This window comes from Gouania willdenowi, chromosome 15, assembly GCF_900634775.1.
Source record: "Gouania willdenowi chromosome 15, fGouWil2.1, whole genome shotgun sequence".
NCBI lineage: Eukaryota > Metazoa > Chordata > Actinopteri > Blenniiformes > Gobiesocidae > Gouania > Gouania willdenowi.
In genome coordinates, this window is record NC_041058.1 from 27,753,068 (window position 1) to 27,770,339 (window position 17,272).

General features: G+C 38.0%; 1 protein-coding gene across 11 annotated transcripts in view; it reads left to right on the top strand.

Moving 5' to 3' along the window:
• The window catches only part of stk32c (serine/threonine kinase 32C), a 250,272-nt gene that overhangs the window by 152,960 nt on the left and 80,040 nt on the right, over positions 1-17,272 (top strand). For all 11 annotated transcript variants that reach the window (XR_003675562.1, XR_003675560.1, XR_003675561.1 and 8 more), the window contains one exon: positions 16,756-16,823. Coding sequence is in view for 8 of the 11 variants with exons in the window: in XM_028467686.1 (XP_028323487.1) it covers positions 16,756-16,823 (68 nt within the window). In the remaining 3 variants the exon portion in view is untranslated. The remainder of the gene's footprint in view (positions 1-16,755; positions 16,824-17,272) is intronic.

Genomic DNA, 17,272 nt, shown 5'->3' on the forward strand with positions numbered 1-17,272 from the left:
CAGAATCACACTACAATGACAGCAAAAACAATAATTATACAAAAATGCACAAAAAAAACAACAGAAAAATACACATAAGGACTCCAAAAAACATACATTACAGAAAAATATGCCAAATGAAAAAATATATAAAAATGAAAAAAAAAAACAAACTACAAACACATTTATTATGTGCATGTCCCATAGAATTAAAATTGAAAAATGGGAACAGACAATGCGGGAGCGATATAAAACACTTAATAGTCCAACATTTAGGACTCTATCATATCAAAATCACATAAGACTTTAGATCAGTGTTGGAGGGGGTGTGGCTTGGTAGGAGATCATACTCATGTTTTTGGAATATCAAGTTACTGGAAGGACATACAATGCGGATTTAATGTTCTTTGGAGCCATCTTTTGTTAAATATATTTTTTTCTCGAAATGTTAGGTCAAATTTCAAACTACTAAAAATGTTACTTCTAATCACCAAGAAAATGATCACTGTTTTCTTGTTAAAACCACAGCCCCCCACTGTGAGTGGAAAAATAAATTGAAAAAAATCTGTGCCGACCTGCCACAAGTAGGAAAATTTTAAAAAATGAGTGTTGCTCCTGGAGCAGATAAGTGATAAGCACCAGTAACAGCAGCCTGGCCCCATAGTTACAGTTTACAGATTCCATGCCCAAAAATGTAATTTGTAACGTAATCCCTTAAATTACTCAATCTAAGTACTGTAATCTGATTACTTGGATTACTTCCACATTAAATTTGATTTTTTAAGTGTAGGAATGCAGTCGTCATTGAAAAGAATAGAGATAACTATTGTAAGTACATCCTCTATAGGTGCTGATGGTGACATTACACTTCACAGTAATAACACATACTCAGAATAATCATATGTAGAGCTGCATTATTAATCGATTAATCGATCAACAAATGAATCGATTGAGATTTTTTTTCTTTAAATGTATCTATAAAGCACATTTAAACCCTGCATAAGATTGTAGTAACAAACTGGCAGTGCTTAATTAAATTAAGAAAACACATTTTGTTGTATTGGTTAAATGAATTCATCATTTAATCAGGAAGACAGATGGTGAAGCACATAAAAAAATACATTTCAGTTTAATTGATAAATAACTTAGCAGTGACATGAAAGATAAAACAATTAAATATGTTTTGTGTGATGGGTGTGATTGAGATGTGATCTTTAACAAAGCTTACCTGTGCATTGGGCTTTGGACAGCTTTTTATAGTTCCAGGTGGGAGAGACCAAGTAGAGACTAGGAACAGGGGAACTTGATGCTTGTAAATTAATGTAAATATGTAGTTTAATCATTCAGGGAATGTAAATAAGATTCATGATATCAATACAGGGTTATTGATGGTGTCTGTTCAGAATTGTTTGTGTAAATGTTTATGTTGTACTTTTAATATAGAAATGAAATGTTAATTATAGTGGTGCACCTGTATATAGGGACCTTTATTCTGTTCAGTGGAGATTGAAGTGAACTGTGCTGGTGGTGCAAAATAAAAAATAAAAAGACAAAACTGATGCATCAAAACCTGGAGCCTGGTTTCCTAATTGAGTGCCTCCACTGCTACGGTTGCTCTTTGACACGTGCACACAAACACTCGTGGTGTGTGCACACACAAATCTCTGCAGGTGTAGCAAACAGCTCTGCATTGCGGTCAGTGACATAAATCGCACAACGCAAGAAATTGATAATGAAATTTGTTGCCAACGCTTTTAATAGTTGACTTGTCAATTTTATTGATTCATTGTTGCAGCCTTAATCATCTGTTTTAAATGTAATGTGTGAAATCTACTCGTCTATTCAACAAACCATGTTACTACATTTATTTATTTATTTTTTTTATTTATTCAGTTTATTTCCGACATGGTTACATTCACTTTTTTTTTTTTTTCTTTTTTTGTACATGCCGAAAAAGGAGACGAGAGAAGCAGTTTGCTTATCCGGGTCCCGTCCCCTGTTTTACCATCGCAAATTTACATGGGTTTACATGTCTCTCTGGTCAAACATTCTTGATTTCTTCTGAACGTCCATCTGTAGTCAGTGTTGTCCTCTCTATCTTTGTTTGTGTTGGCCTTGTTCCCTGCCAGACGTTGTTAGCATTCCTCCAGTTCAAGAATAGTTCCTCTTTCGAAGGTGTTTGGAAGGTTTTTCCCTTTTCATCCACAATGTCACCTTGTTTTGTCTCTACATCAAGGGTAATCCAGCTGTTGTTAGTTCCATTGGCAGTGTTGTATCCTCCACTGTCTGATGATGGGATCCCAGTTCACAAGCAAGGCAGTATTTTAATGTAATATATCTTAGTTCATAAGCGTGTTTCTAACTGCTGTTGTTAGTTTTATTGGCAGTGTTGTATTTTCCACTGTTAGATTTAACTTGTATAAACACATTATTATATCCCAGCTCATAAGCAAGGCAGTAATTTCATTGTATAAAAAAAAAAAAAAACGTGTTTCTAACTGCACATATGATAATAAACACTTTGAATTTAAATTTAATGTAATCCTTAATCACCCCACCACCTAGCAATTGAAATGAGTAAATGACAGACCTTTTTTACTCTTGGTTTCACATTTAAATCGGTCTCCGTAAAATAATCACAGTCTGAGTTTTGTTTCCAGTGTTTATATAGATCTGGGTCCATATCCATGATTACCATCAGTAGTGTTGTTGTTTAGGTGGATCCTTCGTATTTTCCCAAGTTGTCCATCGTTTTGATGAGAACTGGTTTTCCGTCCTCTTCTTCCAGGATGTAAATCCTGCAGTTTTTTGACCAAGTCTTCACAATCTTTCCTTCTTTTTTTATTTGGCGTGCCTTCCATGCAATGCTTGCATTTTGTTTCGTCAGGTTTTCGTTGATGTACACCTTCGTTCCCTTGAGTTTATTTCTTTGCTTGAGTATTTCTCCTTTGAATTTTATATTCGTGAAGGTTATTTTTACAGCTCTGGTATCATTTCTCTTTGGCAGGAGATGGCAGGAGTTGATGTTGTCAGGGTTCAGGACAATGTCCTTCGACTTCAGGAAGTCAATGACCTGTTGTTCAATCGATTTTGTTTCTTCGTCACTCCTGGGTTTTATCTTTAGGCCTGTGATGATGACATCTTTCTCTCTTTCCTTTTGTTCCAGCTGTTCAACCCTCGCGTTCAACAATTTTATCTCTTCAGCATTTCTTTCATTCTTTTCTTTCAGTACCTTTGTTTCGCTTTGTAGTCTTTCCAGTGAGTTTTCCAGCGTCTTTTCCAACGACTTTATCTCGGCAGATAGGTTTTGTAGACCCTCGCGTATCATCTCCTTGACCTCTTCCAAACCCGAATTGGGTTCTGAAGGGCCTCCCTGCGGTTTTTTCACCATTTTCCTTCAGTCTTGGGCCCAGTTTTTCAGGCTGTTCAGGCTGTTCAGCTGTAGCCAGCTGTAGCCAAGGTCGTGTTATCGGAGCAAACGAAAACACGTCTGCTCTCTCCAAAGACCAGAGAATTTACGTCATGGAGGACTTTGTATGTATGCAAATAGACAGTAGCCTGGCACTAATCATATGGTAAACTATATGTAACTGCTCATTAATAAGCAGATCGAGATTAGAGATGTTGCTATCTGACTATTATCCTTGTTGACTACACTGATGTTTCTTTATTATCCACTTGTGACTAGTCTATTACATGATGTTTTTCGAGAACAGTTCAATTTAAAGGGCCCATGTTAAGCTAAATCGACTTTTCTGTGTTTTAAACATCATAGAAGTGCTATTTGAGCTTCATACACATGCCCAGTGTTTTTTTCAATGATTCCCCCAATCGTTAGAGGGTGATTTGCTCCTTTCTTACTGCAGGGCGAGCACAAACACCTCGCTCCAATTTGATGACACGTTCCTGCTTTGTCAGACGGAGAAGTGTGGAGCGTGACTACATGTTTTGCCAAGATGAATGCATACAATTGGGAGACATGGAGATGTGAAAAAGCCAAACAAGTTTCACCAAATATATAAATAATGTTATTTATTTATTTAAATTTTTGTTTTGTTTTTCTTTGGTATCTCTTATTTATGAAGGAGAAATCTTATTCTGTCCTTTATTTATTCTGAATAATGTTAACACTCCACACCTAATAACATAACCTAATTATTTTACAAAGCTGAATTTGTCAGTTCATTTATTTCATTATTTTCCCCCATAATTGTTATTTGAGATGTAATTTACTTAATTTTGAATCTAAATTGGTGGCAAAAGTGTCTCCTATTCTGAACCAGAGTTAAGCAAGATTATTGGCCCTTTTAAGGTTAGACAGAATTAAAGTTAAGTTGAGTCGAACAATCATATTGTCTTTTGCTCTCTGCATTTATCCCATTCGTAGGAGTGATGAGCCATAGCACGGTTTGGAGAGCTTCCTTAAATGCTCGGAATTTACTTAATAATTGATCGATATAAATGAATGGTAAATGGACTTGGACTTGATTTTATATAGCGCTTTATCACCACACTGAAGCAGTCTCAAAGCGCTTTACATATCAGCTCATTCACCCATTCACGCTCGCATTCACACACCAGTGGGACAGGACTGCCATGCAAGGCGCTAGTCGACCACTGGGAGCCACTTAGGGTTCAGTGCCCAAGGACACTTCGACACATAGTCAGGTACTGGGATCGAACCCCCAACCTCTCGATCAGAAGACGACCCACTACCACCTGAACCACGGTCGCCCTTATTTTTATCTATCTAAATGAGATAGTTTAAAGTTAAGTAAATAAGTAATACATTTGTATTCTTAAAACTATATGATAAATATCATTGGAAAATCACTTATCTGATCATTTTGGATGTGTCTCTGTTTTCCTCTCTCTTGTGCCCGCCTGCTTTTGTGCCCTCCAGCCTCCTCGACCTCCTCAGCCATAAAGGTCAAAGCCAGGGTCAACTGTGTGCTCCCTTTGGAAATTTGAAGGTTTGTCCCCACTTTCGATGTTGGATTGGAAGCCTCTGGAATAGATATTATGTTAAAACATCCACAATATGTCATATTGTCACGTGTCTATTTCAATCTGATTCCCCTTTGCTTCTCTATTAAAGTTTAAGGACAATACTTCCCTTTATTTCTCATCCTTTATCAAAAGAAGCAGTGACCAGGCATGACGGCTGTAGGAGGCAGGATCGGAGTCGAAAAGGTGGTGGCATTTTCTGTTCGGAAACTCTCAGAAACAGAAAGAGAGGAAACATTAAGACTTAAATGAATCATTTAAAATATCCCTTTTCTTTTGTTGGATTTGATTGGTCTCCTTCGCATATACCGCCAGCGTCCTCTATATTGGAAAAAAACACAATAGTAACAATGGAGACGAAGACATAGACAAGCGTACACAACAAGTATACACATACGACAACAAAAAACATGGACACTGAACATGAACAGTAAGGTCAGTCAAGGTCAAAGCAAGTCATTCCAGTGGTATTATATATATATATATATATATATATATATATATATATATATATATATATATATATATAAATAAAACGTCATTTGGTGCTTTTAAACACCCAGAAAAATAACCTTTAAAACCTGGTAAACATTTTAGAAGGCCCAAAGCCAAAAATCATAATTCCATTAACAAGCAGCAGTGAAATCTGAACACCCCACTACATAATTGGCAAAAACAGGGAGAAGATCTAGTGCCTCGAAACCCAGGAGGAAAGGAATGTGAAACAGAGGAACATGTGCAGTCAAACAGCCATTCATCGATCAATCACTCAATGACACGTCCACTGGCACATTCGCACTCACAACGCGGTTCTCTCAGGCATACGTAACGTGTCATCATTCAGCCATTCATGCACCGCACAAGTTCATGCCTCAATTTTTACGTTCATGCATTCACAAGGTTTTGTTGCGCAGTGTCTAAGTAGAGTACAGGCCTCATCTAACCCACCAGTGGCAATAGCCAGTCCACCTCCTCTCTCGGGGTCAATGAGCTCTTATTGGCCCCTATGCTTGGCAACCTTTTAGCGTTGATCAATTGCTTTTCACTGGCATTCAACCCAAATAGGTAACTTTTCACAACATTCATCAAAATATTTTTTCTTCATCTGATTAATAAGAGGTGCGCTCAAATCCACTTCCCCTCTGGGGGGACGTTAAACTTATTATAACTTATTAATAACTTGATTATTGCCCATAATTCTCCCTTCGGTCCGTTCTGTGCTGATCAGGCACTTCACACTGGCCAGTGATTTGGAACCCCGTCCGTACTAAACACACACAGCTCAACTAAAGTGGCATTAACCACAAAGGCTCAACCCAACTGTTAGAAAAAAATATTTATTTCCTTCCAATAACGGGGAGCCTCTTGCACACTGGCTAGAAACAAATACAAACAGACAGACTGAACCATTAGTTTTACCCTACTGATGATGTGTTGTTGCAATAGTAACAACTAAAGGAACCCCTCTCAACGGCTTATATTTCCAGACTTAAAAAAAAATCCAAACAACTGGAGAACCGCTCAACGTTTACCTTTTTAAAACAAAAGATTGGGAGCATTAACACAAAACCCTAATAACAGACCGTCAGGACTCTGGGCACTGTTTATCCTAACACTGTTCATCCTAACCAGAATGGAGTGCAGCCTCTGGATCATACATCAGCGCAGAGCCAAATGAATGGACAAAGAGGTCTCGTGGAGACAAAAGACCCAGTTTCTTACCTTGATCTTTTGTCAAATTGTTTAGAGGTCAATCATGGTCCGTGCTTCAGTCCCGGTCTGCGAGCCAGTCTGCTGCGGGATTGTCACCGGGGTTTTACCCTGCTCATTAAATACTGGCTTAGGATATGGTGTGCTATCGCAGGACGGCACGCAAAACCCGGAGAGGTATCGGTCAAAAAAAATGTCAAAATGTGAACTTGGTTGAGGCTGCAGTCCTCAATGTCCATCTCAATTTTCCTGAAATTGAGTAAAAACAAAAAGGTAAAAGAAGAATCGTTTAGAAATAACAAAGGTATTGAAAAGAAGAAAAAAGTGCGAGCTCAAAAAAAAAAAAAATCATGGCCAAATAAAAAACAAAAACTTCAGCTCCAAAAGCTGAGGCAGTTCAACAGAGAGCTCTGTCTTGAACGGATGTAACCATATCTTGCATTGTGGGGGTCCTCCCCTCAACAAGAAAATAAAAGGAAAGAAAAGCAAACAAAAACAAAATTATTAGTAACATTATTTTCCTCCCTTTTGTCTGTTTTTCTCATAAAGGCAAAAACAGTTAAATAAATGAGCAACATAATAAATAAAAGCAAAGATAAATGATGGGCACACATGGTCTCATGTGGCAAACAGAAGGGTTCTGTGTGGAGTTACGGTGGTCTTGTGTTTCAGCTCATAGTTATGAACGTAAGTGTGTGACTATATGTCTGGTCTGTCTGCTTAGAGTGCACCTTCTTTTAAGTGTTTCTCAAAGCGTGTCAGAGAATGAATGAAAACAAAATAATCTAGCGTACAGTCAGAAAACAGAGGGGTTAGTATTGTCCAATCGAAGGAGAAGCTCGTTGGCTGGTTGTCCCCCCCACCACTAGAGTTCAAGGTAAAAGTGATATAGCACTACCACCAAAGGCTGTGGTGGACTTCATGTGAACAGTCTTATGGCTTGGTATCTTCGTGGCTTGTGAAACAGGGTCTTTTTTGGTGAAGGTGTTCCAGCAGACGTGTGATCAGAGTCTGCAGTTGCTGCCGCATCATTCAGGTAGTATTCGTGGCGTCCAACCCGCAACTCATTGGTGGGGGTAGTGTCCAACCAACTCCGACGCCCACAGGTTCTCAGTCTTTGATGATGGGGCAGGATGTGTTAATCCCAGCATTGGCAAGCGGCCCATTACATAGACGATGAAGAGTTGACTTGGGACTGAGCGAGTTATTTTGCACACACACACACAGCTGTGTGCTGACTGTTCCCCGGTTGAAATATCCGCAAAGATTGTGAAACTTTGTCACTCTTCAGCGGAAAGTATGTACAGTCTGAGGAAGTTTTTATAGAGCCGATCATCTAGCAGCATTCATACATGCTCTGTGCTGCAGAGACCACACAACAAATGCTTTCTTACTGGTTCTGGCTCCAGCTCCTCCTCCCGCTGCTCATGACAGACGCCAATAGGTTTTTTCCATATTCACGTTGATTGATTGATAAATTAATTGATTATACTTTATTAATCCCCGAGGGGAAATTCAGTTTCAGTTACATCCCGACCAAGAAACATGAAGGACAATAACATATCACATGGGGGACAGGTACGGGAGTACTGGGGAGCAGCCAGCAAGAGCAGCGCTCCGTTTCTTAGATGAGAAATATGAAACAATGGGTAAGAAGATGAGGTAAGGCAAAAACCAAACTAGGCCCTTGTAGAGAGGGGCGAAGTTTAGGATCAGCAACATCCTTCAGCAAACATTGCAACAAAAACACAACATACAATTCAATACAGCACGTTAGCACAGGGAATGGATCTTTAGGATGGGTAGTTCGCAGGTCAGCCACAGTGTGGCGCTGCCCTTATGGTTGCCAACCGCTGGGAAAGTGGAGGGTTGGAGCCAGAGGAGACGGTGACAAAGACAGGATATGTAGTAATGATGTAGGAGTGAAAGTGTTCGTTGAGATAAGCCTGTTTACTCAGACTCTGCTGCTGACTCTCACATAGAGATGACCTCGAGAGTTCATTGGCAGAGCCGGTGTACATGAAAAGTGAGGGTAAGGTCAGAGCGTCTTATCAACATTCCGTCCTTGGAGAGTTTGGAGAGAAGAAAACAGACCACAGGCTGTTCATTCCGGGGGTGCCGAATGAGAATAGAGAAGGTGTTTTGAGAAGGGCTAGCCATAACATGATTGCCAGCCCTACTGTTCCTGGTCAGTTCGATATGTAATCTAATAGTCTGGCCATTTCCTGTGAGACAAACTATCCTCTTAAAGTTCCACGGTGGAATCCATCTGAGAGAGTTCGGAGAGTTTGGCTCCTTTCATTGTTAACTGCGGCTTCCAATAGTGCTGCCAATGTAATCCAACGCTGCGATAGATCAGGAAAATGCCAGATCCAATCAGCAGAAGACCCGATATCATAAATTCCAATCTGGTGGTGGACGTCTTCCACGTCCTCAGGACTTGCGAACTCTCCCATTGCCCGTCCTTCAAGTAGAGAGATTTGACCAAAAGCGAAAAAAGACCAGATAATCAATTCCATGATTAGATTCAGGATCGGGATGCTGATAGAGGCTCCCGTTAGATTTAAACAAGACAAAAGAGCAGCAAGCAGGGAAATGAGGGAGAGGGAAAAATAGCGTCCTTCTCCTCTGAGAGCAAGTAGGAAAATTGGGTAGGGGTGTAACGATAAACAAATATCACGGTTCGATACGTACCTCAGTTTTCAGGTCATGGTGTCGGTTCATTTTCGGTACAGTATGGAACAAAATGCAAAACATAAATTTGCTTGTTGTTTATTCGAAACTTTAGTAAACCAACATTGTATTTAACATTAAACAGAATACGAAAATGAAGTTAAAAAAATACAATACTTGTAAAGTGCTGCCTGGTAATACTATTCTCAAACAAAAAATACATTAAATATTATAGAAATAAGCTCACAGCTTGTTAATAGCTTTTAACAAACAAAAAAGTACAGCACAGTTACAGCATGGAGCCCTTGATTTAGACCTTCATATTTTTGGCCAGAAAAATGTACCTGTCCACTAGGAATGTGTGATATTTTATCGTTTATGATTTATCATCAAAAATATTCTCACTGGTAAGAATATGTCAACCCACGATATAAACGATAAATTTCCATGTCGGAAATTTGCGAGGGCCATGGGCCATTTGTCCCTCAATTTAGCAAAGAATGCACCAAAACACCTTGTTCCATGGGCCAAAACTGCCCCTGTTTGTTGTCAACAACTTAGTATTCTCTGGAGTGGAATGCTGTTTACAGAGGCTCTACCGCGGAGTCTCCACGGTGTGCACTGCCATCGTCCCCCGCACACACCGCTGTCTGTGTGTGAGAGGTGCTCATCATGTCATGCTCGTAATTGGTTAAAACCAGACAACCACCCAACAAAGAGAACCGATTCAAGTTCCTCCGTCAGATCCACCCAAAGTTCCACAAACACGGGGACAGAGATTAACCTGTAGCAATGATTATGAACTGGAAACTCAACTAAAGCCAACTATGCTAAGCTAACCCACCGACACACAGACTGGGCTAAGAGCTAATGCTAACCACTCCATATAAGGAATAGACCAAGTAAAAAGAACAAGTCTTACTGTCAGCCACAGAGAGCCACCGATTTGTTTATGGTAAAATGTAACATGTGCGGAAGGTAAAAACTAAACATGTCACACGTTGTGTGAAATGTTAGCTGCATTAATAATAATGCCAGTATTTATTTGTCCCAACTTGTGAAACGTTTTGAAATTTTTTTAAATTATATTTCACATGTTCAAAAGACAAAGCTGGTCCCATAAGACTAATGTAACTATTGAGAACTACACCTAAATATACTGAATGATTAAATCATCAAGCTTGATCTAGATTAATTATAGGAAATCAGAGATATATATATATATATATATATATATATATATATATATATATATATATATATATATATATATATATATAATTCATTATAAAATATGAAATAAACAAGATCAATCAGTAGTAAAAGTAAGTGAGGAAATAAATAATTTGCATGCAATACCACTAATAGTGACCCACATACACAATACATAACAGCTCATAAACTCTTTGAGTCATTGTGGCCTTTTTTAATGTATTCAGATTTATTTGTGTTTGTAAGGAACCTGTTTACACTAACTTGTGATTTTTTTTTTCTTTGTTAATTTATAGTTTTTATTTATTGTGATTTTTATTGTTATTGTGACAATACCATAAATTATTGGGGGGTTTTTTCCCGCCCACCCCTATTGTCCACATTGTCTGCAGTAAGTGCAGATCTGCTGGCAGTTACAAATGCAAAACATAAATTTGCTTGTTCATTAGAAAATTTAGTAAACCAGCAATGTATTTAACATTATACAGAGTATGAAAATAAAGTTTTTAAAAATGATATACTGTTGTAAAGTGCTGCCTGGTAATAATAATATTCTAAAACAAAAAATACATAAATTATTGTAAAAAAAAAAAAAAAAGAAAAAAAAAAAAGCTCCTCACAGCTTAACAGCTTTTATCCCCTGCTATAAAGACTCTGATGGCAGTTGTTATAGCTTTGGCCAGATCTGAATTGCAAGGCAGAGGCTGCTTGAATTGCCGAAGTCAGCTGCGTTTGCACTAAGGACGTTTTCTTTCTTGTCGCAGTTATATTCGCACTCGGGTGGTGTCGTTTCAAGTGAGTTACCATGTTTGTCGTGTTCCCGGAAACATACGCAATCTCAGCTGAACAATGTCAGCACACTGCCCTCGTTTTATCCACTTGTCTTTCTCCGTTGTAGTATTTCTATGCCATCAATTTAGTGCCAAAAACCCAAGCGCATAAAAACTGTAATCGCGCACAGTTAGATCACTTTTTGCGTTTCTGCGAGCGCGTGGTGCCTTTCTGCGCGTGCGTGGTGCCTTTCTGTATGGCAAGCCAAAAGGGCCAAAAATCGCGTTTACACGTAAAAAGCACACGTTTAAACCTACAATTCAACGCGTCGACACGTAAAAGACGTGCGTCATGTCACAAATTACGCGCGTCATACTATCGTTAATTTGATTTCGACGCATTCAAACGTAAAAAGCGCACGTTGCGTAATTTGATTTCAACGCATAGACCAACTGTGGTAACAAATCCCACAAGCTCCACCTTCCCAAAAGCAGACCACTGAGAATAATCAGTGATCCACAGACTCTCAACACTACGAAATGTAGGCTAAAGCTTTTGCAAATATTCTGCTTGACTAGCCAATTACAAGATGTTTACCAAATTATTCGTACATTACATGTGTTGTTTAACTGCAGTTATAATATATAATATAATAGACACCTCTGCGGTAATAAATGTAGGCTATGTGAACCAGCCATGTGCTGCCATCTAGTGACATAAATCAAAATAGCCTTTCAAAAGGACTAAACATATGTTTATACATTTACTTCAATTTATGATATATCAAATCTCTACAAAGTAGCAATAAAAAAAAAAAAATTTTTTAAAAATTCTTACTTTACTCTGACTTTATAAACAGTCAGTGGCCATATGTTAAGTCAGATAAGATATATAAATTACTTGTACATACAGTTATAACTGTCTTTTTTTGTTTCCCATAAGTTATATTCAATTATAATGATCTTTTTTTCCTCAAATAATTGCAAACAGTGAGAAAACAAGGCAAATATGCGTTCAAATCAAATATACATGTAACTTGAGTTACTTTAATTGTAACTAGTAATATATTACCACTTTTCACTTTGTAATGAGTTACACTACCTAGTTACTTCAAAAAGGAATATATTACTGTAATATTTACAAAAATAACTTGTTACTCCCAACACTGCACACACAGTATACAATACTAAAACAGTTTCATTGTACTTATCATGACACTTTCCTGAGACAATATCAGAAGACATATGCTCGCGCGCTCTCTCCGCGCGCGGTGAATTTGAATTTTGACACTTGGGGCGGGCAAAACACTCTGGGATGTTGAGCAAGTCCATTAACCTTAACTTCTTGTTCTGTTTTTTCACTTTGGATAGAAGTGTCTGCTAAATAAAAATAATAGTATTGGGTCTATCAAAGAAACAAATAAATGTTGTAAAAAAGTGCATCTAGGTGCATTGATTCATAATTGATTCGCAGTCCCTATAATCAAAATCAAATCTAATCATGAGGTCCCTGAAGATTTGGCACCAAAGTAGTTCCAAAGCACTATACAATATCAGCATATGATTCACCCATGTCCCACCAATGGGACATGGATGCCATGCAAGGCACTAATCTATTATTATGCTCATATTAACCTATTGTCTTGCCCCAAGGCAATTTGCCCAAGGATACTTCGACACATGGACAGGCATAGCCTCGGGATAGAACACACTAATGTCTTGGTTAAAATACGAGCCTTCCAGGGCGGGGCCAACAGGGTGGCACGTGCCACCGCTAAAATCTGATTGGCCACCCCCATCCAGAGTCACAAAATGAAATTGTAACTTGAAAATATGTTTTTTGCTCAAACATCTACAACCTTAACTAACATATTTTGGTCAGGATAAACTATTTTCATGCTTTTAAAATTAATAGTCATGCCTTCATCTATCTAATCGCACAACGATTTAAACTATTACACTGGGTAGGAACTTTCATCCTGTAATGTTTTTCAAGAGGAGCAAATACTCAGCGGACCACAATCACCAGGTGATAATACAAGTGCGTGAGCAGGACAGAGCAGCAAGTCTGGCCAATTATTTTATCTTGGCAAGAGAGTTCGTCAGCAGCTTGAGGTAAGTTCACTTGAGTGTGATATTTTTAAAGTAAAAATAACGAACCCTAGATTTGCGCACTCCCCGGTTGTCAGTCATAATATTGGGAATTAGTAGCACTCACAGTGAAGAAAACTCAGGTATAGAGGGTTTTCACGGCGTGTCATCAATCACGTTATCGACTCGGAAGTCGCCATTTTGGAGATAAAGCAGCAGGTCTACAAACAGCACGTGGACAAGAAAATCTCGATTTTCGAGACGAAATGGTGCACAATTGCTGTGTTTTAGGCTGTACCAATCAGTCAAACAGTAAGACACATTTGGAATTTTATAGATTGCCAAAAATCATTACAAATCAGGAAGAACAATCTCACAAGTTATCAGAGGAAAGGAGGAGCTTGTGGCTAGCAAAGCTAAACCAGGATCTACGAGGCAAAAATCTGGACTATTATGTATCCTGATATCATCAACTACCTGGATTTTACCAAGCCCATACACAGCGGAAGACCTTAAATCTTATAGAAGTTTGGAGGACGGCTGCAGAGGCTCGTGTTAGCAGATAACTCAGTAATAATAATTTCTCAGTGAACCTGCAGCGTAGTTACCCTAAAATAGTATACGACCACCAGGCAATCTTAGATTTAGGCAAATCAAACAGCTGTAGTCCGTTAGATGGGACTACTCTGGACCTTGATCCTCAAATTGCTACAACCGGCTACATCCAGCTAAAAGCTAATCCTCAGAGAAAGCAGCTTCCTTCCATCCAGCATTCTAATGTCCGCTCCCTGCAGAACAAACTGGACTACCTGAAGCTGGATTTAAATGCAAGATGTGAGATGAGGCCGGCGGTGTTTGCATATACACCAATAACAACTGGTGCAACAACGGTGAGCTAGTCTCATGTCACTGCTCTCCTGATGTAGAACTACTGACTATAAAATGCAGACATTGTTCTTCCCTGATCTGTTATAACTTTTGACAGTCTATAAAACTCCACGTTTTTCACGTTCAGACCGATTAGTCCAGCAAAAAGCACATCAATAGTTCACCATTTCCTCTCAAAATTCGAGATTTCCTCATTTGTGTGCTGTTTGTAATCCGGCGTAATCCTCTATAGTCCGTCTTGTGAGACTACATTGTCATGACTGAATTCCTCTGAACAGTTGGATCCTCAGTTCTTCCTCTGAGAAATGTTGGATTTTTTTTTCACTGGGCCCAATTAAAAAAAAAAGGTTATAGAAATGTAAGTTAGTAGGCATTAAGGAATTTTGATGTAAGAATTGTTCTTTGTGGGCTGTTTTTTTTAATTTAATTTTAAAGCAAGATCAATCTTTATCAGCTAAAAAAAATTACATTCACCATGGTAGAAAAATTAATACAAAACAAATAGATGCCCAAAAACAGAAATCACAAGAAATGAAGTTACTAAAAGTTCAAATTATTTATTTAGATGAAATGGTAAAAGTATTTTTTGGTGTTACCAGAAACTTCAGCTGCCAATGACGATGAAGAGAAAGTGGTCAAAGAGGAACTGGTTTGTGCCTGACCATATTTATACAACAGCCAGCACCACATCTTATTTTATGTTTATTCTTACATTGTGATATGTGATAAAAGTGTTATTTGTCAATATATACAAATAACACTTTAATTCTAAAAATATATATAAAACATATATGCTATAGCCTCATGCCACATGGAGTAAAATATTTCAAGCCTTTATTTCTTGAAATTTTGATGATTATGGCTTACAGGTAATGAAAACCCAAAATTCAGTGTCTCAGAACATTAGAATATTGTGAAAAAGTTAAGTTTTGGAAAATCATTGGGTCACACCCTAATCCGCTAATTAACTCAAAACACCTGCAGGATTCCAGAGCCTTTAAATGGTCTCTTAGTCTTGGTCAGTAGACTACGCAATCATGGGGAAGACTCCTGACTTGGCAGATGTCCAGAAGACAGTCATTGACCCCCTCCACAAGGAGGGTAAGCCACAACAGATTGAATGGAGAGAAAAAGTGTGGTAGGAAAAGGTGCACCAGCAAAAGAGATGACCGCAGCCTTGAGAGGATTGTCAAGCAAAATACATTCAAGAATTTGGGGGAGTGGACTGAGGCTGGAGTCAGAGCATCAAAAGCCACTACGCACAGACGAATCCTAGACATGGGACACTGAATTTTGGGTTTTCATTATCTGTAAACTCTAACCATCAAAATTTCATTCTTGAACTATTTCACTGTGTTATGAGCCTATGTCATATATGGTTTGACTGTTTGAAATGACTGACCAAAAATACTAAAGTTTTCATGATATTCTAATTTTTTTAGATTTACCTGTACTATCCTACATTTCAACTAAATGTTTTTAGTAAACATTTCAAATATTTTAGAAAACATTTGTATTAAAATTTCAGAAGCATTTTCAGTGTGACCTAATAGACAATAATTTTAAATTGACAGCAATGTGAAACTACTTCTTTTTTTCCCTGACATTTCCCAGAAGATGGGCCAAGACAGCCATGTCTTCAAATGTATCCTCGCACACTTCAGGGGGACAAGAAGATAGCATTCAATAAGACTTGGTACACCCACTACACATGTTAGTTGTGGGCGCAGCTTCTCAGCACAAAAGCTAATCTAAAAACATCTGAGAACTGTAGATGAGAGGCTGAGTAATATTGTGTTACTGAGTCATTGAACATGGATTAATTTGTGAGACGTTTTGCCCTTCGTTATCAAATAGGCGTAAACAGCTCTTGTAATGCCCAAATCTTTGGATGTGTAAATATTGCTGCTCAAAATCTTTAAAGTGCTCTTTTTAATTTGATATGTATTACTGTGCTTTGTATTGAAGATTAAAAAAACAACAACGGTGTGTGTGTATATATATATATATATACTGTAGATGCCTTCTACTGTTTGCTAATAATTATTAAAAATCTTCTATTGCTCAAAGTCTCAAATTTCACTCATTACATCTGTTGAGGATTTGCCATTGTTTTTCATACTAAATGCAAACAGAAAGGGTTATAAAAGACTGATAATCATTTAATTTATTAAACATTTAAATTCAGTCTGAAACCAAAAATTGGGAATTTACACCACAGGCTAATGTGACTGAATCTAATATTTTGCTCCTTTGTGACTCTTATCTGATGTTTTTGTGGTATTTTTTGAGTAGTGCAACTCACATGGAATCTAATATTTTTAAATCAGGTTAGGCCACTTTCCTATTGTGTGTACACGAGAGTGAACAAAAGTAGGGAGATAATGGTAATGATGGAGAAAGTGTTTCTGCTTATTGCTTGCAGGAGAATGACTACCTACAGGAGTGCTTTGAAGTGTTGCAGCAAGAGTTCATGATCTTCAACCGTGAGAGGTAAGAGAACATGAGAGCAGCTGAACATAAAAATATAGGGACTTATTGGTTTGAAAAAGGAAAATGTCATTTCTGAGCTCAGAATGAGATACAACAATGGCTGCTAAATCAACTATCATTGTCCTACATGTTTTTTTTCTGTTTTGACATGGATGAGGTGAGACAACCCTGGTATGTCAACAATATCATAATGGAAAAGCAAAAATACTATGTAGGATAAAACAGAACCATGCCAGTCTTGAAATTATATAATTTCAATACTCTTGGGCAATTTATCAAGTTTGGCAATATCATGTTTTTTTTATTGTAGGCGAGAAAAAGACACTATGCCATTAAATGATATAAAATAATTTGATAGATGCATTTTGCTTTGTTCGCTGTTGCTCTGCGGCGTGTGTGACTGTCTGGCTGCTCCCTGCTTCTTCTGATACACTCCGCTCTCATTTACT